Raw genomic sequence first — 25,938 nt, forward strand, 5'->3', positions numbered from 1 at the left:
AGGCTTTAATTTATGTCATCAAATATAAAATTGACTAATTTGATATACTTTAATCAAATATTTTGATCAAACTTCATTCTGATAGTATTTTAACTACATGACTAAATTTAGATTTGATTAATCTCATTGATCGAATTTAGAAAAAGTTAAATTTTGATTAATATTTTACTTTGATCAACTTTAATTTTGATTGTCATAATTGGGCTAATGTTTAGCCCAATGTTGAGCCTATCTAATTAAATAGGTTTGGTTCGTCTAATTTAGAGTTCTATATAGAATAAAAAAATATAAATTATTATTTTATTTTATAATTTTTCATATGAAATATTGGCAAATTTTTATTATTTGTGATATTTAAATTTTAATTATTATTTTAGATATTTATTTATTTATATGTATATATTTAAAATTATAAAATAATATATTTTTATATATAAAAGCACAATGTATGTTTTATCATGATTACAATCATAATATGAGTTTTCTTTTATGTTGAATAATATTCAATAATTTTATTTTATTTTATTATTATTATTAAATTATTTATGCATAAATTAGATAAAAATTATTTAGTGAATATTATTTATAACTTATATCCCTATATTTTATTTGACTTGTAGCTGCCAAGATAACCTAGGATGATAGGCTTATGAAATATAAATTATAATAAATATTTTATCATTTATATAAAATAGTTAGAACATGTGTAGTTAATACTATATTAGATTTTGACCTAGTATTACATGTTGAAAGATATATAGACTTAAGTGATAAAAGTACTATAAAATAAATTAATAAAATAAATATTTAGAAAAGATCTAATAGACTTTGTCTAATGTTATAGGAATAACGATTGTAAGTAACATAAAAAAAACTTCATTATCACTTGTAATTAGTGTACAAGAATATTTGAAGCTATTAAAGATATATTTAAATTCATTGATAAGCCATTGGCTAATATATTTATAAAGGAACCAACTGTGACTCAATATAATGACACTCAAAGGATTAAGGAGTACATCTTAGTCATAAAGTTAAAAACTTAAAATATTATACATAAATATGGATGTGTCTTTTCCTATGGAGTTTATTTTTAATTCTCTTCTTTGGCCTATCTAAAATTAACTATAATATAAATATGAATAAATGAGATTTGAATAAGTTGACTAGTATATATGTATATTAAAAAAGAACTAAGGTTAAGACACGAAAGATTTCATAATGTTATCACTATGACTTAAGGAGTTGGTAATAAAAAAAAAAGTCATAGCATCATCCACAAAATAAATTTGTGAAGTCTTCGTGATAAAGTGCTTATTTGTGATAAAAAAGAATATATGAAAAATGATTATGTTCAATGCAAGGCTTAGTTCAAAAGAAATATATATTTTAAATTAAACATTGTAGAGGTTCTTTATAATATTTGTTGGATTGATTTTGGTTCTTCAACTCAGGTTACTAATAATATTAAAAAAAAATTTAAAACTGAAAACTAAAATAACATAAAATATTTATCGCTATAGGGAATTATTTCAAAGTGAAAGTGATAGTAGTGGTAACTTATCATCTATACTTAGAGACGGGTTATCTGATAGATCTTGCAAACACATGTTATATTTTTTACTATTTCTAATTTTTTATTTAGAATTAATTAGTTAGGATATTATATTTCTTTTAGTAATTATAAACTCATTATATTTCATGATTTAATAAAAATTATTTTTGAAATTTTGTATAATAGTTTATATAAAATTAATTTAAATCTTGAGTGCTAGTCATAGGTGCCCAACAAGCCAATCACGTGAGTGATGACACGTATGACTTGACACATAATCTTTTTGCTTATTATATTTTATCATTTATCACTTTATATTGACTATTGCATATATGCATGTATATATTGTGATGTCCTTAGATCTATGCAATGAGAATCAGATCGTGATGAGATTATGATAATGAGACTGATTCACCTTTAAACATAGATCCTAAATAATCCCGGTTATAGGTTACTCGAGAGGAACATCGAGATAACCGGATAGACTAGTGTGTTGTATACCTATCAATATGATGGATGCAGTTGGTCTCATAGCTGCTCATTGGAGAATGACTTCACTGATTGATTCGCTTACGGAATGTTGGATGATTGATGATGCCTTATTGTCAGACAGTGATTCCGTAGTCATAGTGGTGTATCTGATCCTTAGACTTGAGATACCAAGGATGTCCTGTATGAGTGCTCCACTCTTTGATACCATACTTATATGTTTAGATGTCCCAGATCTAGTACAGTTGGTCATTGGGAGTGACAGTCGACCTTACGAGGGCTATTGAGTGTTGATAGAGGATCATCCACTCTCGGCGTCATGAGAGAAATATTCTATATGTTCTTACTCAGACAAATCTCTAGCTAAGGTCATTCGGATTAAGAGAGAAAGAGTTCTCTAGGAGAATCCGATTAGAGCGAGACTCGAGTAGAAACCGTATGAATCTGATAACACTATGCCCAATATACGGTCTTTGGGATATTAGATGGATGAGGGACTATAGGTATGTGGTAACTGAGGACAGACATGTCTAATGAATTGGATTCCCCTGTATCGTTTGGGGACTACGGTGTAGTGGCCTAATACGTCCGTAGTCGATGAGTCGAGTAAATTATTATAAAGATAATAATTCACTGAGTTAGAAGGAGTTCTGACAGGTGTGACTCATGGCCAGCTTGATATTGGGCCTAGAGGGTCACACATATATGGCAGGCATTGCGATGAGTAGAGGTTCGAATATGAGATATCCGTCGGAGCCCCTATCTTATTGGATATCCAATAAGCTCATGAATTATTGGATCCTATGGATGAGATCCAATAAGAGCTCATGAGAGATTATTGGATAGAAATCCACTAATATAAAAGACTTAGGTAATTAGATGCCGATCCAATACCCAATATGAGAGGATTCATTAGGGTTTGACCGGAGACGTCTATAAATATGAGGGATTCAGTGGTTCATAGGCTAGGGCCTTTGCTTGCCTCTCCTATTCTCCTTCCCCTCTCCACCTCAGAGCAGGCCTGGAGTTTTGAGGAGCATCGTTGTAGCCTTGCTGTGTGGATCACCGCTAGAGAGGAGGACGCTTGACCTCCTTTACCCTCTCCTAGTGATCTACGAGGAAATAGGGATATACGATCTCCATAGGTAACACAATCTATCATATACGCATTTTGTTTCATAGATTTTTACGCATGAATCTTCGCACGATGACGAACATCTTTTTAGGAAATTAGGGATTTTGTTTTCTTGTTCTTCTGCTGCGCATGTGATGTCGTCCCAAAAATTTCCCAACATTGAGTTTATAAAGACATTAGTTGGATTACAATTAAATATTTGATTGAAACATAATTTCAATGATAAGAAATCTTTTATATTATGACACAAACTGTTAGAGCATATCTTCAAAGAGAGAATTGAAAGATTAGTAAAGTATAATATTTTGAAAGATTTAGACCTAATTTTGATGTTTGCATAGATTGCATTAAGAAAAAGTAAATTATGCAAGTAAAAAAAAATTATCACAAGAAATAAAGAATTTCTTGAGATTATTTACGCTAAAATCTATGAACAACTTAATATTTCTTATCTTAATGGAAAGAAATATTTCATCATATTTATGGATAACCTATCAATATATGATTATGTATATCTAATATATAAAAAAATTTTAAGCCATTAACACCTTTGAGGTATACATAAATGAGGTCGAAAGATAATTAGATAAAAAAATATAAAATTATCAAATCTAATAATGATAGTTTTATTGTAAATATCATGAGTTAGGTCAGAATCTTAATCTTTTTACTATGTCTTAGAAAAATATGATATCTGTGCTCAGTATACCTTATCCAGTGTATTATAACAGAATTATATTATTAAAATATGAGTCATACTTTTTTAAGCATTATTAGAAGAACGATGAGTTATTCGTTTGTACTTTAAGTTGATGTAAAGTGAAGCTATGTACATCTTGAATTGAATTCGTTCCATCAACTCAATTTGAGTTATGGATTAATAGAAAATCTAGTTTGAGAAATTCACATATTTCAGGTTATCCTACAAAGATAAGAGTTTCAATTCATATGAAATAATTGGATCCAAGATTTATTTTTAGATATTTTATTAGTTATACAAAAAAATTCAAGTGATGCATATTTTATTCTCATAATTATAGTACGAGAATGGTAAAATCTCAAAAAATTAATTTTGATATAGAGAACATAAGGTTGATACTCCTTTATCAATTTTCATTCATGAGGTTGTTGTTCCTTAAATCACTGAACGAATTGATGAGGGTGAATAATAAAATGACATTAATAAATTATCACATGATATTGATGTCACCGCTAATGATCTTGTAGAATAACTATAATCAATATTTTTGATATGATCTCAATGGTAAAGGAGATTTATCATGGTTATATGATATATGTAAAAGAATTAGATTGTGACATAATAATAAAAAAGGACCTCTTATCATTGTCATAAGTCATAGAAAACACCAATTCCGATAGATGGTTTAATGCAATAAAAGAAAAGTTAAAATTAATGAACTAAAATGATATATGAGAACTCATTAAATTATCCAATAACTATAAAAGAATCATTTGTAAATTGGTCTTTAAGATAAAACATAACTCAAAGGGTTATATTGAATGATATAAAGTTAAATTTATGGTTAAAAGTGTTTTTTTCAAAAAGACATTTTCTTTTGAAAAAGGACATTATGATATTAATAACTCTTTATGGTCTTGAGTTATATTATATGCATGTGAAAATAATATTTCTTACTGAAACAACTTAAAGGATTTATAGAGATGGAAAAAAAAAGTTTGGTTTACAAACTTCAAAAATCTATTTATGAACTTAAATAAACTTTCAGATAATGATATATAAAGTTTTATGATATCATTACTTTCTTTGGATTTTAAAAAAAAATTTGTTGATCAATCTCTATATCTAAAGGTCAATAGGAGCAAGTTTATTATATTGATATTATATGTGAATGATATTTTACTTGTTAATAGTGATCTTAGTTTATTATATGAAATCATGATATTTTTTACTAATAATTTTAACATGGTTGATATGAATGAAGCAATTTATATTATTGACATCAAGATATTTATAGATAAATTTTAACGAATGTTAGGACTATCTAAGAAAAAATATATTAACCGAATCTTAGAGAGATTTAGTATATAATTTTTCTTAGCCAACATTGCACATATTACTAGAGGTGAAAGTTTATTATAATAAAATGAAGGATAATTCTTATACATGCGTAGTTAAAAATTTATTGTATACTCAAACTTGTATGAGATCATATATCAGTTTTGTAATTCAAATACTAGGTAAATACTAAGACAACCCAGGAATTAAACATTAAAAAGTTATAAAGAAAGTGATAAGATATTTAATAGGGATGAAAATCTACATGCTCACATATAAGAGATTAGATTAGTTTAAGATAATAAGATAATAGGAATTCATATTCATGTAAATTTGAGGCAAAACTTCTTAAAAACTTTTAAAGTAATTGTTTATAATATCATCAACAAAAGTCAAATTTGTGATATGCTTTTAGGTCATAAATCAAGTATTATAGTTGTAAAATTTTATTTTAAGATTGAGTATGGTCGACTTAGTTGTTACGCTACTGAAGATATCTTGTGATATCATAGTAGTTTTCTTCTCTAAGAATGATAAGTACTATAATGGTTCTAAGCATATCGAGATAAAACACTTAATAGTTAGAGAAAGAGTCAAAAAATGGTAAGTGTCAATTAAGAACCTAAGTACTATTTTGATTATTGCTGATCCATTTACTAAAGCTTTATTGGCTAAAGTATTCAAGAACCATAAAATAAAATTTGTAAGCAACTCATAAAGATATAGTGATACATATTTAAGTGAATATTATTATAAATATTTTTCTTTATATACTTAATTAAAATTATTTATTTTATGATCCTATTTATATTTATGTTTATGTATATTATAGTTGAATATAATAAAATTGTTATCTAATTAGATAAAATTATTATCAATAAAATTTTATTTTATTTATTTTAATTTTAAATTTCTTTTATATCTTACTAATTAATGGTTCAAGTGAAATAATTTAAGATTATGTGGCCCTATTTAATTAGAGAAGATATCTTATATATCTAATTAGATTCTAATTATGATTATCGATCAATAAAAAAAAAGTCCATTTTAGATTCGTTGTCATCTATAAATAGATAAAAACTTAAAAAGACTATACACGACACAAGATCTATTCTCAAACTCTCCAAATTCATATTCAATAGATTATAATAATAATATGAAAAGATAAGAAGAGAGTAAAAAGTAAATCTAGTTCTCTTTATATATGACATTATATTTATAAATCATATAAATATTTTCTAAATGACATCGAAGATAAGCCATGATGATCTTGATTTAATATAACTTAATTCTAAATTTTAGAATTAAAGTTTTTTTTTAATATAATAATAATATAATTATCTTTTTAAAGTTTAAATGATAAGGTTTGAGATTACCACGGCCACACATGGCTTGGAAATTCCGTTCCTCGTTTGCAGCGTCAGCGTCACTTTCTTATCTTGTGTAGATCTCCAGATAAACAACTTCTCTGGATGTCATAAACAAAAGGAATAGCCTGCGTTTCGTTGGGGTGAGAAATCAGAGAGAGAGAGAGAGAGAGATCTGCTTGAAATGGAGAAGACGAGCACAGTTTGTGTGACAGGTGGTTCAGGCTACATCGGTTCTTGGCTTGTCAAGAAACTCTTGCAGAGAGGCTATCACGTCCATGCTACAGTCAGGAACTCAGGTATCTCCACAGTATATTATACGTTGGCTTCATCTCCTCATACTTGATCAGAGCATGTGTATCCACGGCAGGAGATGACTCCAAGGTTGGGCATCTCAGGGGCCTCCCTGGAGCTGATGCAAGGCTTTCTCTTTTCGAATCCGATCTCTACAGTGCAGAGACGTTCGAGCCTGCGATCCGAGGGTGCGAGTACGTGTTCCTCGTCGCTACCCCCCTGCAACACAGCCCCAACTCCCAGGTTAGGGAACTTTCATCTCTTTCTAGAGAGAGAGAGAGAGAGAGAGAGAGAGAGAAAGACGCATGCATCCAATTCCAACACCCATGTGTGTTTTGTATAAATGACACAGTTCAAAGACACCAGCGAAGCGGCGGTGTCAGCGATCCGCACCATCTTGCGGTTGTGTGAGCTCTCCGGAACGGTGAGGCGCGTCATCTACACTGGTTCTGTCACAGCAGCGTCGCCTTTGAAGGAAGACGACACCGGCTTCAAGGATTCCATCGACGAGTCTTGTTGGACTCCTCTCAACCTCTCCTACGATCGCTTCGGCGATTTTCTGAAGGTCTCTCTCTCTCTCTCTCTCTCTCTCATATCACACCTATCGTCACTAAGCCTTCGATGCGGGGCCATAGGCTTATCTTACGTCGAAGACGCTGTCCGAGAAAGAATTACTGATGGAGAACGAGAAAGCAGAGCGAGGACTCGAGGTGGTGAGCCTAACGTGCGCCTTGGTAGGAGGCGATGCGATTCTACCATACACACCACAGACCGTGGAAGCAATGGTGTCGCCGGTGACCGGCAAGAAGTTGCCGCACGAGGGTCTGAGGTTTCTGCAAGCAGTGCTGGGATCAGTGCCACTCGTACACATCGAGGATGTCTGCGAAGCTCATGTATTCTGCATGGAGAGGGAGTCAATGTCCGGCAGATTTCTGTGTGCCGTCGCCTACCCAACAATGCAAGACATCGTCGATCACTACGCTGAGAAGTATCCTCAACTTCCCATACCGATCCGAGAGTGAGCTTCTGCTTCTCCTCCTCCTCTTCCTCCTCCTCCTTCTTCGTGGGCATCGAGTTAATTGGTTTTACTGGTGGCTGGTTTCAGGGTGGAAGGGGAGGGGACAAGGATTCCATGCAGTTCTACTAAGCTGGAAGAGATGGGGTTCAAGTACAAGTATTCTGTGGAGCAAATATTAGAAGGTAGTGTTGAATGTGCCAAGAGGCTTGGAACATTCGAAGCATGAATCTAATGTTGGTTCAACATGTCGCATGAAGAGCAAATAGAACATCTTCACATGCATGCTTGATGTCCCATACTGTATTTGTTGGTCATGAATCCATGAACACAAGGCTTGTTGATATCTCCTCCAGCCGACTTGCGTTTCTTGTAATAATCAATCTCTAGCATGTCTTACAGAAAATATGTTTGAACGAGCAAGAACTACACCATATATATCAATTCACAATTACAATGAACAAGAATGATGAACACTCCTTCAGCTAATTGCGGTCGAGTAATTTTAGATACCGTGATGCAGTATCTAGCGCCCTTCGACCCTTACAAGCGGTGGAGAAGAAAATGGAACCGAGGGAAGTATCTACCTTGGGATCAACCAAATAGGTGTTGGGCTGGTGGAAGCCCTCATATTCAGTCCATAGTGGGCTTTATCAACCTATAGCCCAACCTCACTTAACCTAACCCTAATTCTTATTAGAGGGTGTGGGTGGCTACGTTTTAGAGGCAGAAAAAGATTATAAAAGGGTAGCAGCAAAGAGGAAAAGAAAAAGGTAAAAAATAAGAGAAAGGAAGAGAAGAAAATAAGGACAATGCATAGAGACTGTTCTCAATCATCTAGTAGTATTCTCATCTCAGGTTAGATCAAATCTACAGTAGACTTTTGCTGTGATTACTTGGAGAGATTTTAGATATTGTGGACAGTGACGTGATCCTTGTATCCTTGTTATTCTCTTGTGATTGTTGCTAGGGTTTAGGGCAAGAGATTGAGATTTGTAAATTAATTATTCTCATAGTGGATTATCTCTAGTTTACCCCGTGAGTTTTACCCTTCACATTGAAGGGATTTTTTACGTATATCTTGGTATTCTATTTGATTGTGGTTCCATTTAATTCCGCTGAATGTTATGGCCTGCTAGTATTTGTTTTTATACAAAAGTTATTTCTCTTTATATCCCTATCAACTTGTATTAGAGCGGGGTTTTGATGATTTAAATTTTATATTTGAACATAGAGGCCAGTAATGTTTCTCACATGATTAGTTTGAATGGAAACAATTGAATGATATGAAAACTAAGAATAGAAGACCTCTTATATTGCAAAGATTTGTATGAACCTTTGCAAGAGGATAGTGCAAAACCTATAATTATGACAAATGATGAGTGGAAGAGGTTAGATCGAAAAACAATTAGGTTTATTAGATAGTGGCTTGATGATAGTATCTTTCACTATGTTTCTACTGAAATTTCTATATATTCTCTTTGAAAAAAGTTGGAAAGTCTCTATGAAAGAAAAACAACTAGCAACGAAGCTTTTTTGATCAGAAAACTTATGAACCTAAAAAATAGAGAGGGTGTTTCTATTGCTGAGCATTTGAATGAAATGCAGAATATTATTAACTAGTTATCCTATATGAAAATGTCCCTTCATGATGAGTTGCAGTCATTGTTATTTCTCAGTTCATTACTAGAAAGTTGAGAGACACTGGTGGTTTCCCACAGTAATTCTATGTCAGATGATATTGTCACTATGAGTCAAGTAACAAACAGTTTGTTGAATTAGGAGTTGAGAAGAAAGAGTTAAGCAACATCTCAAAATGATTTACAGGCACTTATATCAGAGAACAGAGGAAGGTCAAAGTCTAGAAGCAGTTCACGCATGGGTAGAAGTAAAGATAAGATATTGTTTGCTATAACTGCGGTGAGAAAGGACATTACAAGAACCAATGTAAGCAATGTAAGAAGAACAAGAAAAAAGAAAAAGAAGTGAAGTCAACAGAGTCAAAAGATAATATCACAGCTATAGTGATGATTATTTGATTTTGTCTCCTTCTGATGATATTTTTTCTTGTGTGTATCAGATCTTGAGTAAGTGATTGATACAGGTGTTTCTTATCATGCTATATCACAGAGGGAGTTTTTTGCTACATATAGGTCTGAAAATTTTGATGTTGTCAAGATGGGTAACTATGACACAACATACATCATTGACATTGATGATATCCACATAAAGATCAACCTTGGTTGCAAGTTGGTGCTTAAGGATGTGAGGCATGTGGTTGACTTGAGACTGAATTTAATTTTAGTTGGAAGACTAGATGATGAAGACTATGAAAGCAGATTTCACAAAGGGCAATGAAAGCTCAGTAAGGGTTCTCTTATTGTGGCTAGTGGAAAGAAATGTCATACTTTATACAGGTTGCAGGCTAAAGCTTATGATGAGCAGTTAAATGCTACAAAGAAAGACTTTAGCATGGAGTTGTGGCACAGGCGACTGAGACACATGAGCGAGAAGGGGCTGCAAGCTCTTTCCAAGAGAGAGGTATTACCATATCTTAGAGGTATACATTTAAACCCTTGTATTGATTGTTTGGCTAGTAAACAACATAGAGTTTCATTTGCTAGTCCTACTATGTCTAGAAAAATACATACCTTAGACCGTGTCTGTTACGGTAAGTAACTTTTTTAGCCGTGACCTCGGGGTCGACCCGGCTGGTTCAGGGCTCCGAATGACTGGGATCAGACGTGGCTCCCCTTGGGGCGTTGTGGTAGCTGAGGTAGGAGATCTGGCTAGAAAGTTCCGCGACGCCGGAAGGATCCAGCAGCGGTCGAATACCTGCACACAGGTCGGGTCGGTAGCTCGGCCCGACCCCTCCGACGATCAAGTCAGTGATGGCAGAGAGAAGTTTTGAGTGAGATTGTCCCCCCTTTTCTTTAGAGTTTGGGGGTATTTGTAGATGAAGTTTGATGTTACTTGACGTGGCTGTCTGCAAGGTAGGGTCGTACCTCTGATGGCGTCTGTCGTCGTCGTGAGCGTTGCGTGGAAGGCCGAGCTACCGCGGGGTATGGGGGGTATCAGTCGACGCCTTCCCCCGCCTTGGCCGGCCATGAGGGGTCAGCCCAGGAGGTCGTTCGGGTACGACGGGTGTGGGTGCGTGTCGCGTCGTTGTTAATACTCGCTCTGGGGCAGTGTGCCGCGCAGGGTGTCCGACGTGGGGGTGTATTACGTCAAATCCGGGGTGTTATGTCAAATCAGTTTTTTACCCCTATCATATGCCCCACCCGAAAGGAGCTATGCATCGGTTTTGCATGTGGGGAGTCCGATGCATGGCTTCCTGCTTCAAGCGGGCTATTCATGCGGGTCTGAGGGGCGTGCCGCGGACGGGTCGGTCGCGTGAACGCATCTCGAGCAGCACAAGGCCGAGGCGCGCAACTCAGTCGGGGGGCCGAGCAGGATTGGACTCAGGGGGCGTACGGCCGAGGCGCACAACGCAGATGGGGTGACCGCGCAGGTGTGATCTCGGGAGGCGTCGAGCCGAGGGCCGAGGAGCACAACGCAGGTGGGGTGACCGCGCAGGTGTGATCTCGGGAGGCGTCGGGCCGAGGGCCGAGGAGCACAACGCAGGCGGGGTGACCGCGCAGGTATGATCTCGGGAGGCGTCGAGTCGAGGGCCGAGGAGCACAACGCAGGCGGGGTGATCGTGCAGGTGGAGGAGCACAACGCAGGCGGGGTGACCGCGCAGGTGTGATCTCAAGAGGCGTCGGGCCGAGGGCCGAGGAGCACAACGCAGGCGGGGTGACCACGCAGGTGTGATCTCGGGAGGCGTCGAGCCGAGGGCCGAGGAGCACAACGCAGGCGGGGTGACCGCGCAGGTGGAGGAGCACAACGCAGGCGGGGTGACCGCGCAGGTGTGATCTCGGGAGGCGTCGAGCCGAGGGCCGAGGAGCACAACGCAGGCGGGGTGACTGCACAGGCGTGATCTCGGGAGGCGTCGAGCCGAGGTGCTTGTTGCAGGCTGGCTGCATCCGAGGAGACGGCCTCGGGCGTGATTCGACTGGGGTGGTACTTGGTTCTTGATCAGCGATTAGTCGTTCGACCGTGCGCGGGTGCGGGTGGCCGGGTCGCTTTTTCCCTGGGAAAGATCAAAGGGCCACCCCTTTCGAGAGTCGCTGGTTTTCGAGGTTGACATGATTGGTGACTCCGTGCTTTGCACCGCGCTATGATTAAATGCTGCGCCAGTCGTAGTTATGGTGACACGATGTTTGCGCCTTCGCAATGCATCTGAGGAGAGGAAAAGTCGTTGTTCCAGTGGGAAGCAGGCTATAAGGAGCGCTCCGTTGGCCCCTTTCACCTCCTGGTGCCTGCATTAGTTTCGACCCCTTCTTTGGGTGACCTAGCCCAGCACTTCCTTCACCGTCTTACCTTTTCAAAAGCTTGGTAAGGAATGACTTCTCCTCCTTTGTTCTCTCCTCCTTCGCCTCCTCTTTCCGGTGCCGTTGACGAGGAGGCGGTGTTGGCGAGCTCCCGCTCCTCGTCCGAGGAAAGGGCCACCAAAGCCCTCGAATCGCTAATGTGGTCGCACGACCTCGACTCCACCATGAGCGAGTCGTCGCTTGGCCTCCTTCGGGTTCGTTATGGTATCCCGGCGGAATTCATGCTCATTGCCCCCGAGCCGGGGCAGCGGGCGTATGATCCCATACCTAGGGGCTTTGCCCTAACCGTAGATGCCTTCGAGGCCGGGCTACGCCTTTCATTCCATCCAGTCATAACTTCCTGCGTCTCGTGGTGGCGCATCTCCCCTTCTCAGATGGCGCTGAATTCCTGGCGCTATCTGGTGGCGTTCCTTGGGGAATGTCACTATGCAAAAATCACCCCGAGCCGGTCTCTTTTCCTTTCCTGCTTTCGCCTGTCCAGAGGGTCGGGGGGCTATCACTTGTCCGCTCGACCGGGTTTCCGGGTCAGCGGGGCTCCTTCCAGCAACAAGGGGTGGAAGGAGCGTTTTTTCTACATATGCCATCCGGAGAGTTGGAACTTCGGGCTTCGGTGGGCGGCGCGCGCGGTCGATAATACCGCCCCAGTCTTGGATGAGGGGGAGCTTCAGGCCCTTCGAAGGTTGAAGGAGATTCTCCCGTCTTCCAGTGTCATCCGAAAGATGACCGAGGCATGGTTGGTCGAGGTAGGTTTGAGCCCGGTACCTCGAGGTATGCCTAGAGAAGGGGGTGGTGGTAGGTCTTCCTGTTTTATTATTCCCTTTTGGAATACTGACCAGTGTCGATGTGTTTGTGCAGAGATGGTGAACCTTGCTGTAGTGCGCGGAGGATGCGTTCCGTCGACCGCATCTCCCCGGCGTCAGATCGGCCCAGGCATTGGCACAAGGGAGGCACCGGTGGAGCTCGAGGTCGACCGTCCTCGGAAGAAGGCCAAGGTTGTCGTTTCAAAGAAACTGACTCCCCCGAGGGCTCAAGAGAGCGTAGGGGCGGCGGAATCGGGCTCACGCGACCGGCGAGGAGACCGAGGCTGGGGCGAGGCCGGGCCGAGCAAGGAGGTGGCGGGGAAGGCGCCCAGGGAGCCTTCGATCCGGGACTTGTGTCGTCTACCCGCGGGGCCGCCGAACGACTCCTATCAGGCGCGCCTGATGGGCGAGCTTTTAGAGGGCCAGCCTTCTGACCGATTGGTTGCCCGCTGGGGGGGACTGACCCGCGGGACCCGGGTGTGGGCTGATGGGGAGACCGCAGCCGCGTTCATCCGAGTAGGGCTGCATCCCGATATGGCCCGGGAGATGTACACGATGCCCTCGGATGTCCTGCTCGGTAAATCTGTGAAGTCGTTGCTATGGGTAAGTGTCCCACCGTTGGTTTCCGACTTGTGGTCCGTACGAGGATCGTTCTTATTTTCCTTCTGCAGGGCCAGCACTACACGATGGCATTGGCGGATCACGTACGCGACACAGGTCGAGCCCTGGGCATCCTGTGCGACCGCAATACCGAGCTACGCAGGCAGCTCGAGGTGGTTCGTGCGGGGGCGGCTCCGGAGGCGGTTGCGGCGGCCGAGCAGCGCTCCTCAGAGCTCGAGGCAGAGGTGACGCACCTCCGGATTGAGGCAGGGGCGGCCGACCAGCGCATGTCGGCGTTGGAGACCGAAGTCCTTCGCCTGAGGTCCGAGGCGCAGGCGGCTGAGGAGGAGAAAGACAACCTCCGAGGGTTCCTGGGGGGGGGCGCAGTCCGAGGCTCGCCAAGTCCGAGGCGAGGTGGCCGCCCTGACCCAGCAGTTGGAGGGAGCCCTGGCCGACGCGAAGGGGGCCTCGGAGGCTCTGGTGGCCGAGCGGGAGCGGCGGCCAGAGAAAGAGAAGGAAATAATTGAAGCCTACAAGCAATCCTCGGGCTTCCAGCTCGAGATGGTTCGGTCAGGGCAGGTCACCTATGAATATGGGTACCGGATTGCCCTGGGCCGGTTCCAGATGCGGCATCCCGGGTTGGAGGTTGAGGTGGATCCTTTTGCGTCGCACCCCGAGGATTTAGATGTAGATATGCCGGAGGAAGTTCCTTTCGACGATGGCGTCGAGGGTTCTAACGATTAGGGTAGTCTGGAGGTCAGCTCGGTCGAGCGGTTTTTGAGCTTTGTAATTTTTGTAATCTTTGTGTCCTGTCGCAGTTGAGTCTTGCTTCAGAAATAAAGAAATCTTTTCCCAGTGTGTCTCTCAGCTTTGAAAGTCGAGTCTTGCGATTCCCACAAATTTGCATCGCTCTGTCCTTGATTCTAACTTATCGGGGTTGTGTCTTTTAACGTGGGCTGGGCAGCCCCAAATCTTAACAACCTTAAGATCATGCTTCTTCCCTTTCCATATCTCATATGGTGTAGACACTACCGACTTAGTTGGAACTCTGTTCAGAAGGTAAGCTGCGGTTTCTAGGGCATATCCCCAGAATGAGATGGGTAGGTCAGCGAAACTCATCATGGACCGTACCATATATAATAATGTACGATTTCTCCTTTCAGAGACACCATTGAGCTGAGGTGTATAAGGAGGTGTCCATTGGGATAATATCCCATGGTCCTTGAGGAACTGAGTAAACTCTGTACTTAAGTACTCACCTCCTCGATCTGATCGAAGAGTTTTGATACTCTTTCCAGTCTGGTTCTCCACCTCATTCTTATACTCTCTGAATTTCTCAAAGGCCTTGGACTTGTACTTCATTAAGTACACATATCCATACTTTGAGAAATCATCGGTAAATGTAATGAAGTAGGAGTAACCTCCAATGGCATGAGTTGACATGGGTCCACATACATCACTATGTATGAGTTCCAACAACTCAGTGGCTCTCTCTCCAATTCCACTAAATGGAGAGTTGGTCAATTTTCCACGAATGCAAGGTTCACAAGTTGCATATGACACATAGTTGAATGGATATAGATATCCATCATTTAGTAACTTTTGAATCCTTCTTTCATGGATGTGACCTAGCCTACAATGCCACAGGTATGCACTGTTCACTTCATCTCATTTCCTCTTAGACACATTTACATTCATGATATGTGGAGTAGTGTCTAACATAAATAAACCATTATGCAATGTTCCTTTCGTGATGATCTTATCATCTAATAATATTGAACAACCATTGTTCTCAAAAACAAATTTATATCCACTAACTATTAAACATGAAATGGAGATAATGTTTTTGATAATAGAAGGAACAAAATAACATGCATCTAATGCAATAAAAGCTCCACTAGGCAGATGTAGGGAGACCTCGCCAACAGCTAATATAGCAACTTTTGCTCCATTACCCATCTTGAGGTCCATCTCGCCTCTCTCTAGTCTCCTAGGCCTTGCCAGAACCTGCAACGAATTGCATATATGATAAGCACTACCGGTATCCAATACCCATGTGTTATCATAAGAGTCTGACAAATGAAGACTAATCATGAATGTACCTGAAGCTTCATTAAGCTTTTGTTTCGCCCTTTCTGCAAGGTACTATTTGCAGTTCCTCTTCCAGTGCCCATCTTTACCACAGTGGAAGCATTGGCTTTTGTCATTTTCTGGGTCTTTCTTAGCAACTTTTGCTTTACCTGGTCTGCCCTTGCCCTTTCCCTTCTTAAGGGACCTTTCTACTTTCCTTTTCTTTCTGGTCTCACCAGTGTAGAGAACTGGCTTCTCTTTCTTAATAGTACTCTCTGCCTCCCTCAACATATTGAGGAGCTCTGGGAGAGTCACCTCAAGCTTGTTCATATTAAAATTCATTATGAACTGTGAAAAGGAATCTAGTAGGGACTGAAGCACAATGTCCACACACAAGTTATCCTCTAGGACCATTCCTAGACCTGTGAGTTTCTCTATCCACTCAATCATCTTTAGGACATGGTTCTGAACCGGTGTCCCCTCAGTCATCCTAGCGCGGAAAAGGCTCTTGGATATCTCATATCGTTGAGTCCTTCCCTGTTCCTCAAACAATTTGCGAACATGTAGGAGAATGGATCTGGCATCCATCTTTTCATGTTGTCTCTGTAACTCAGGAGTCATAGAGCCCAACATATAGCACTGAGCAAGAGTGGAGTCATCAATGTACTTCATGTAGCGAGTGATCTCATCCTCGTTTGCCCCTTCTTCGGGCGTAGGCATCACTGTATCAAGGACGTACACGATTTTCTCCGCTTTGAGAACAATTCTCAAGTTACGGAGCCAATCCGTATAATTTGGACCAGTGAGGCGGTTGACATCAAGTATGCCACGTAAGGGATTTGAAAGCGACATTTTCTGAAAATAAAGATGTAGCAGAAATGAATAACATGCAGATTTTGCAAGAAATAAACTATCAAGATATGGACTTCTATCTTAATATGCTCCCACTATTTTACTATCGAGTCACGCGACACCCTCAGCACGTAAAACGGAAGTCTCCGGTAGACTTCTAGTGGGGATCAGGATCCAATCAGCGTCTTAGTGTAACCTCGAGGGACTCGACCAATCACACTAAGCCTAAAAGGTAGGCAACTCCTGCCGATCACAACTCCTTGTGATTCCCGTCCTGTTCGGCCTCCGAATCACCATGGCCTCGAGGGACTCGACCAACCATGATGCTCGATTAAGTCAACACCTTCGTTACAAGATGAGTCTGATTTGATGATATACCCTCGAGGGACTCGACCAAGCATACCATGCCCTCAAGTCACCGGTGATATCTCTATGTCGTAAGCAAGATAGCGAATCGCGATATAGGTGAGTCTCGAGGGACTCGACCAACTCAACCTACACCGGGAATTGGTTCCTACTCATAACGATGGAAGGCCACGTGGGCCAATCTAATTGCTTCACGTTTACCGACTTAATATTATCGAGAGATGTTTCTATAATTTGGTCTCCTAATATGACATGTCACACATATATATATTTAATATATATCTACATCGCATGCAAATATATATACATATCTAGTATGTGTATAAGCAATCACATCAGATGATCATGGACCACAACCTAATATGATTAGGCCCGAGCCAGTAGGCCTAATCACTCACATCAAGATCTATGTGTGCAACGGTGCATCTCCATGCCCTGTGATCGTCCATCTCGTCCTCGTCGGTTCCGTCGACATCTTGATGCATCTCCATGCATCACGATCGTCCGTCTCGTGGGTCCCGCTATCGCATCCACGCTCCCGCTGCGCCTCCTCATGTGATTACAACTTAATCATAGGCACGCAGACCCGACAATAAACGAGAAATATAATGGAGGTTCGCAGACCTCAATAATAATAATCACAAGTACACACATCACACGGTCCATGATCATCCGTCCACACATCATACATCACATGTATAAATAATCATCATCATGTAGGACTACTAGATAATAATAAAAATAATAATCAACTAAACCTTTTAATTAATTAATATTTTTCTGAAATCAGGGACATGTAGGGAATTTCTCAATTCCTAAGGGTATTTTCATAATTTGGATAAAAGACAGAAACTGGAATTTTTCAAATTCCGAGGGATAAAACTATCTTTTGCCCCAGAAAACCCTAATGTCCTCTCTCCCTTTCACTGTTGCCGCCGCCGCCACCCTGCCGGCGGCGGCCTGTGCGGCGAGGGGCGGGGCGCTGCCCTCGCCTGCGGGCGGCACGCCCACTGGCGGCGTTGCCGCTGCAGGTGGGCGCCCCCACGGGCGTTTTTGCCCGTGGGAGCAGTGGCCACAGGCGCCGCTGCCATGCGGTGCCTCAGCCCGCGCTGCTGCCCCGCGGCGCCTCTGCCCGTTGGCTTAGTGGCCACAGGCGCCTGCTGCAAGCAGACCGTCGGTCGGCTGCTGTAGGCACAGCGCTTGCGCATGCGCCGGCGCTGTGCTGCCTGGCTGCGGCTACGGCTGCGGCTGCCGCTGCAGGTGGCTGCAGGCATGCAGATCGAGGGCAGCAACAGTTGCTGCCCTTCCTCGCTTTTGCGTCAACGATTTTGACGTCAAAATTCTTCCTAAACACAACACACGCAGTTCAAAACCAATCATTCGCACGAACAACATGGCTTTAATACGACTGTTGGGAAATCAATGGGGGCGACATCACATGCGCAGCGGAAGAACAAGAAAACAAAATCTCCGATTCCCAAAAAGATGTTCGTCGTCGTGCGAAGATTGGTGCGAAAAATCCGCGAAACATAAAACTGCGTATAGAGATTGTGTTACCTAGGGAGATCGTATATCCCTGTTTCCTTGCAGATCCTTAGGAGAGGGTGAAGGAGGTCAAGCGTCCTCCTCTCTAGCGGTGATCCACACAGCAGGGTTGCGACGACGCTCCTCAAAACTCCAGGCCTACTCTGAGGTGGAGAGGGAGAGGAGAATAGGAAAGGCAAGCAAAGACTCTAGCCTATGAGGCTGTGAATCCCTCCTATTTATAGAGATCCCGTGTCAAACCCTAATGGGTCCTTCCCTAGTGGGTATTGGATCTGCATCCAATAAGACAAGGGCTCCGTCGGATATCTCATATCCGAACCTCTACTCATCGCAATGCCTACCATATGTGTGTGACCCTCTAGGCCCAATATCGAGCTGGTCGTGAGTCATACCTGTCAGAACTCCTTCTAACTTAGTGAATTATTATATCTGTAATAATTCACTCGACTCATCGACTACGAACGTACTAGGCCACTACGCCGTAGTCCCCAGACGATACAGGGGAATCCAATCCATTGGACCTGTCTGTCCTCAGTTACCATGTACCTATAGTCCCTCATCCATCTAATATCCCAGAGACCGTATATCGAGCATGGTGCTGTCAGACCCATACGGTTTCTACTCGAGTCTCGCTCTAATCGGATTCTCCCGGAGAACTCTTTCTCTCTCAACCCGAATGACCCTGGCCAGGGATTTATCTGAGCAAGAACACATAGGATATTCCTCTCATGACGCCGAGAGTGGATGATCCTCTATCGACACTCAATAGCCCTCGTAAGGTCGACTACCACTCCCAATGACCAACTGTACTAGATCTGGGGACAGCCAAACCTATAAGTCTGGTATCAAAGAGTGGAGCACTCATATAGGACATCCTTGGTGTCTCAAGTCTAAGGACCAAATACACCACTAGGACTACGGAATCACTGTCTGACAATAAGGCATCATCAACCATCCAGCATTCCGTAAGCGGATCAATCAGTGAACTCATTCTCCAATGAGCACCTGAACTGTATCCCTAGTGTCCCTACACGAGCAGCTATGAGACCAGCTGCATCCATCATATGAACGGGTATACAGCACACCAGTCTATCCGGTTATCACGATGTCCCTCTCGAGTAACCTATGACCAGGATTATTTAGGATATGTGTTTAAAGGTGAATCGATCTCATTATCGTGATCTCATCACGATCCGATTCCCATTGCACAAATCCAAGGACATCACAATATATGTATACATTTATGCAATAGTTATAAAGTGATATATGCCAAAATATAATAAGCAAAAAGATTATGTATCAAGTCACACGTGTCATCACTCACGTGATTGGCTTGCTGGGCACCTATGACTAGCACTGATCAAAAGAGGCGACGGTCCCTGGCTTCAGGCCGCTGTACCATGTGCGGGCTGGCCCCCGCAGAGTTGTTGGGAATGCCCTGCACATCAAGGTGTCAGATGTCCCATACAGCGCCATCTGGGCGCGGAAAGCAGCCACGTGGTCCACTGGGTCAGCGGCGCCATCATACGCGTCCAACGAGGGGAGGCGGAAGTGTGGCGGGATCGCCTGCTCTTGTATCTCGGGGGTGAACGGGGATCCCTGCTGCCCGTCCGCCCCGAGCTCACCTTTTGACTTTCGGACTTCCTGTTGCACTTCGTCGAGCCTTTGACTGACGAGGCGCAACTGAGCTCGAAGGGCGTTCGTCGAGTCGGCGGTCGGAGCCTCGGGCTCGGGGCGGCTCGCCGTGTCTTCCGCTTCTCAGCTCCCGGGCCGAGCCGCAGGGTTTTGAGGTGAGGCGGGGAGCTCAGGAAGTGGTGTGTGAGTCCGGACAGGGGTCTCTCGTTGCTGCGAAGGCTGGGTCGCATGCGGAGGGGTCCGTTGGGAGACGATCGGGATGATGGTTTGAACCATGCTTGTCAGGGCTCGGACTTGGTGGGCGAGGTCGTGAAAGGCCTCGGGTGACACTGGCGACGGGCCGGCGGGCGCGTCGCCGGGAGGCGATAGGCCTAGGTCATTGAACAGTTGCCAGTAGCGTTCCGACACCGCTGCGGGGCGTTCGTCGTGGGTTTCATCATGTGGGGGATGTTCCCCCGAGGCGGGGAGCCCAAGAGTTGAGGATCCGCCGAGGTGGATTCGCTGATCGCTTGGCATTTGGATGGATCCTCCTTCTAGCGCCATTCTATTACGGTAAGTAACTTTTTTAGCCGTGACCTCGGGGTCGACCCGGCTGGTTCAGGGCTCCAAATGACTGGGATCAGACGTGGCTCCCCTTGGGGCGTTGTGGTAGCTGAGGTAGGAGATCTGACTGGAAAGTTCCGCGACGCCGGAAGGATCCAGCAGCGGCCGAATACCTGCACACAGGTCGAGTCGGTAGCTCGGCCCGACCCCTCCGATGATCAAGTCAGCGATAACGGAGAGGAGTTTTGAGTGAGATTGTCCCCCCTTTTCTTTAGAGTTTGGGGGTATTTGTAGATGAAGTTTGATGTTACCTGACGTGGCTGTCTGCAGGGCAGGGTCGTACCTCTGATGGCGTATGTCGTCGTCGTGGGCATTGCGTGGAAGGCCGGGCTGCCGCGGGGTATGGGGGGTGTCAGTCGACGCCTTCCCCCGCCTTGGCCGGCCATGAGGGGTCAGCCCAGGAGGTTGTTCGGGTATGGCGGGTGTGGGTGCGTGTCGTGTCGTTGTTAATACTCGCTCTGGGGTAGTGTGCCGCGCAGGGTGTCCGGCGTGGGGGTGTATTACGTCAAATCCGGGGTGTTATGTCAAATCAGTTTTTTACCCCTATCAGTGTCTATACAGATGTATGTGGTCCTTTGAGGACAAAAACTCCTAGTGGATCTGTTGATGTTTTTGGTTTAAGTGATGCACTTTATTTTGTCACTTTTATAGATGATTTTTTCAGAAAATTTTGGGCCTATACTTTGAAGACCAAAGATCAGGTTATTAATGTTTTCAAAGAGTTTCATGCTAGGGTTGAAATGGAGATAGAAAGGCAATTGAAATGCATAAGATCAGATAATAATGGTGAGTATACAAGATTGTTTAATAATTATTGTAAGTCACATGAGATCCAACATGAGATGACAGTTCTTGGTACACCTCAACATAATGCAATTGCAGAGAGGATGAACTGCACCATCATGGAAAAGATCAGATATATGCTTTCACAGCCTAAGCTACCCAAAAGGTTTTGGGATGAGGCTTTGAGGACTGCAGTTGATGTGATCAACTTGTCACCATGCACAGCCCTAGATAGTGATGTTACAGAGCATATATGGTCAGGGAAAGATGTTTTCTACAAGCATTTGAGAGTGTTTGGTTGTCGTGCATTTACACATGTTCCATATAATAAGTGGTCCAAGCTGGATGGTAAGACTAAAGAATGTATTTTTCTTGGTTACTCACATGATCATTTTGGTTACAGGCTTTGAGATCCAAAAAAGCAAAAGGTGTTTAGGAGCAGAGATGTGGTCTTCTTTGAGGATCAAACCTTTGAGGATTTGAAGAAGAAGGCATCAGCCAAGACTTCTGTAGAAGGATTAGCATATTGTGACCCAGTTATTCCTCCAGTATATTAGGGTGATGGGGGAGATATGCAAGAAGATGGTGTAGAGCCTGATGTTGATCTGCCTACAGGATATATTGAGCAAGAAGAAGTTCGAGAGCAACTTTCCGCAGAACCTCAGCTGAGAAGATCTTCTAGACAACGTCAACCTTCTAGAAGACACTCTATAGATGTGTATGTGATGCTTATTGATGTAGGTGAACTAAAGAGTTATCAGGAAGCAATTGAAAGTGAGTAGAAAGAGAAGTGGTTAGTTGTTATGTAGGAAGATATTGATGCTCCTAAGAAGAATTACACTTATGATTTGATACTACTATCAAATGAAATGAAGACTTTACCAAACAAAAGACAGGAGATATGCCGACAATTGGTCGACATGACTTCATATTGAGGAGTCATGGGACAGCCTCCCTTATGGGCTTAAGGGGGAGGTTGTTGGGTTGGTGAAAGCCCACAGATTCAGCCTATAGTGGGCTTTATCAACCCATAGCCCAACCCCACTTAACCTAATCCTAATTCTTATTAGAGGGTGTGGGTGGTTGCAGCAACAATTACATCTTGCAGCAGCAAAGAGAAGAAGAAAAAGACAAAAAAAAAGATAAAAGAAGGGAAGAAAACAAGGACAACGCAGAGAGACTATTCTCAATCATCTAGTAGTGTTCTCATCTCTAAGCTAGATGAAATCTATAATAGACTCTTGCTGTGATTACTTAGGGGGGTTTTAGATATTATGGACAATGACGTGATCCTTGTATCCCAGTTATTCTCTTGTGATTGTTGCAAGGGTTTAGGTGAAGAGATTGAGATTTGTATATTCATTATTTTTATAGTGGATTATCTCTAGTTTGCCTCGTGGTTTTTACCCTTCACATTAAAGGGATTTTTCACGTATATCTTTGTGTTCTATTTAATTGTGGTTCTATTTAATTTCGCTGCATGTTATGGCCTGTAACTGTTTGGGTCATAACGATCGTTATTTAGTGGCAGTGGTGTTCTGTTTGCAACTGCAAGAGATTGAGACTGTTTGGTTTATATACAAAAATTATTTCTCTCTATATCCTCTTAGGAAGGAAGCAACGGTGCAACGGGAAGGAGGAACGCTTCGGTGGCAGGGCAACTGTTTGGGCCGAGCAACACGATATTTTATATCCACCGTGATAATCATTTATATCTATCATTATAAATATAAATATCACACCTATCGTCACTAAGTCTTCGATGCGAGGCCATAGGCTTATCTTACGTCGAAGACGCTGTCCGAGAAAGAATTACTGATGGCGAACGAGAAAGCAGAGCGAGGACTCGAGGTGGTGAGCCTAACGTGCGCCTTGGTAGGAGGCGATGCGATTATACCTCATACACCACAGAGCGTGGAAGTAATGGTGTCGCCGCTGACCGGCACGAAGTTGCCCCACGAGACTCTGAGGTTTCTGCAGGCAGTGCTGGGATCAGTACCACTCGTACACATCGAGGATGTCTGCGAAGCTCATGTATTCTGCATGGAGAGGGAGTCAATGTCCGGCAGATTTCTGTGTGCCGTCGCCTACCCAACAATGCAAGACATCGTCGATCACTATGCTGAGAAGTATCCTCAACTTCCCATACCGATCCGAGAGTGAGCTTCTGCTTCTCCTCCTCCTCCTCCTTCTTCGTAGGCATCGAGTTAATTGGTTTTGCTGGTGGCTGGTTTCAGGGTGGAAGGGGAGGGGACAAGGATTCCATGCAGTTCTACTAAGCTGGAAGAGATGGGGTTCAAGTACAAGTATTCTGTGGAGCAAATATTAGAAGGTAGTGTTGAATGCGCCAAGAGGCTTGGAGCATTCGAAGCATGAATCTAATGTTGGTTCAACATGTCGCATGAAGAGCAAATAGAACATCTTCGCATGTATGCTTGATGAACCATACTGTATTTGTTGGTCATGAATCCATGAACACAAGGCTTGTTGATATCTCCTCCAGCTGACTTGCGTTTCTTGTATTAATCAATCTCTAGCATGTCTTACAGAAAATATGTTTGAACGAGCAAGAACTACACCATATCTATCAATTCACAATTACAATGAACAAGAATGATGAAGACTCCTTCAGCTAATTGCGGTCGAGTAATTTTAGATACCGTGATGCAGTATCTAGCGCCCTTCGACCCTTACAAGCGGGTGGAGAAGAACATGGAACCGAGGGAAGTATCTACCTTAAGATCAACTAAATAGGTGTTGGGCTGGTGGCAGCCCACATATTCAGCCAATAGTGGGCTTTATCAACCCATAGCCCAACCCTACTTAACCCAACCCTAATTCTTATTAGATGTTGGGAAGAAAACATGTTAATGCAGAATAATTCTTTTTCCTCTTTGTGTATCAAAATAGGTTCCTCATCAAAATACCAACTTGATATCAAAATGCTAATATCAATCAGCACAGCATAAACAATAGAGTAATAAATCAATCACACAGTGAGACCAAATCCTTTTTAACGTGGAAAACCCAATGTGGGAAAAACCACGGGACCGTAGTCCACCTCAAACTTCCACTATCAATGATAACAGGTTTACAGTAGGTCTTCTCTAGAATAACTAGAGGATCAGAATAACATCAAAATCATAGATCTTGGTTCAAGAATAACATATCTTCATCATGTACGATCAAAAGAGAATTCTAGGTCTCACAGAATGGATATCACAGGAAAGTACATTAGAGAGGGTAAACTGTAGATCAACACCGTTAGGATTGCAGAGTTTACCGCAAGGATTCTCCACATAAAATTTGGGCTAAAACTGACAACGTTTGGCCACCGATCATCAAGCAAAAAAACTCAGAAACCTTACTTTCTCTCTCTATTTCTCTCTCCTTTTTTCTCTGCACACCGTCGCACGCTGCACGCTCTTTCTCTCTTGATTTCTTTGATTTGGGCTCATGGCCCAAATTTGTCCAAGCCCACATATGGGCTGGATCCAACAATTCTCCCCCTCCAGCTTATATGGTGGGCTGTAGCAAGCCCGCTCTTCGCCTACATGCTTCAAGCTTCTCCTTAGGCAAAGACTTTGTCAACATATCTGAACCATTCTCATTGGTATGCACCTTTTCCAACTGTAATTCTTTCATCTCAAGCACATCACGAATCCAGTGATATCTCACATCAATATGCTTGGATCTAGAATGGTATGTTGAATTCTTGGAGAGGTGAATGGCGCTCTGACTGTCACACAGTAAACAGTATATAGTTCCTGTTTCAAACCCAATTCCTGTAGAAACTTTTTCATCCATAAAGTTTCCTTACAGGCTTCAGTAACTACTATGTATTCTGCTTCTGTGGTTGATAGAGCAACACACTTTTGTAACTTAGACTGCCAAGAGACTGCTCCTCCTGCAAATGTCATCAAGAATCCCGAAGTGGACTTCCTGGAATCAGTATCACCTGCCATGTCTGCATCTGTGTAACCTTCTAACACAGGTTCATCACTGCCAAAACATAAACACAACCTGGAAGTACCTCTTAGATATCTTAATATCCATTTCACTGCTGCCCAATGTTCCTTTTCAGGATTTGAGAGAAATCGGCTAACAACTCCAACTGCATGAGCTATATCTGGCCTAGTACAAACCATAGCATACATCAAACTGCCTACTGCAGATGAGTAAGGCACTCTGGATATTTCTTCTTTTTCTTTCTCACTTGTAGGGCATTGTTTTGAACTCAGCTTGAAATGACCTACAAGTAGAGAACAAACTGCTTTGGCTTTACTCATGTTGAATCTTTCAAGAACCTTTTCAATGTAAGTCTCCTGAGATAGCCAAATCTTCCTTTTCTTCCTATC

The 25,938-nt window shown here is 42.5% G+C and overlaps 1 protein-coding gene across 2 annotated transcripts; it reads left to right on the forward strand.

Annotated features, from left to right (window-relative positions):
- The first annotated feature begins 6,692 nt into the window (after nt 1-6,692).
- LOC103974632 (NADPH HC-toxin reductase 1-like) lies at nt 6,693-24,052 on the forward strand. Of its 2 annotated transcripts, none has more exons than XM_065116833.1 (5): nt 6,693-6,883; nt 6,955-7,121; nt 7,231-7,443; nt 23,357-23,739; nt 23,818-24,052. In XM_065116833.1, exons 1-5 carry the CDS (start codon nt 6,769-6,771, stop codon nt 23,954-23,956), a joined length of 1,017 nt encoding a protein of 338 aa, XP_064972905.1. In that variant the 5' UTR covers nt 6,693-6,768; the 3' UTR covers nt 23,957-24,052. The 2 variants fall into 2 exon arrangements, with proteins under 2 accessions (XP_064972905.1, XP_064972904.1); XM_065116832.1 differs by lacking the exons at nt 23,357-23,739; nt 23,818-24,052 and adding exons at nt 7,514-7,896; nt 7,984-8,239 and having other exon boundaries at nt 6,696-6,883.
- Nucleotides 24,053-25,938: the final 1,886 nt, after the last annotated feature.

This window comes from Musa acuminata, chromosome BXJ2-7 (assembly GCF_036884655.1).
Source record: "Musa acuminata AAA Group cultivar baxijiao chromosome BXJ2-7, Cavendish_Baxijiao_AAA, whole genome shotgun sequence".
NCBI lineage: Eukaryota > Viridiplantae > Streptophyta > Magnoliopsida > Zingiberales > Musaceae > Musa > Musa acuminata.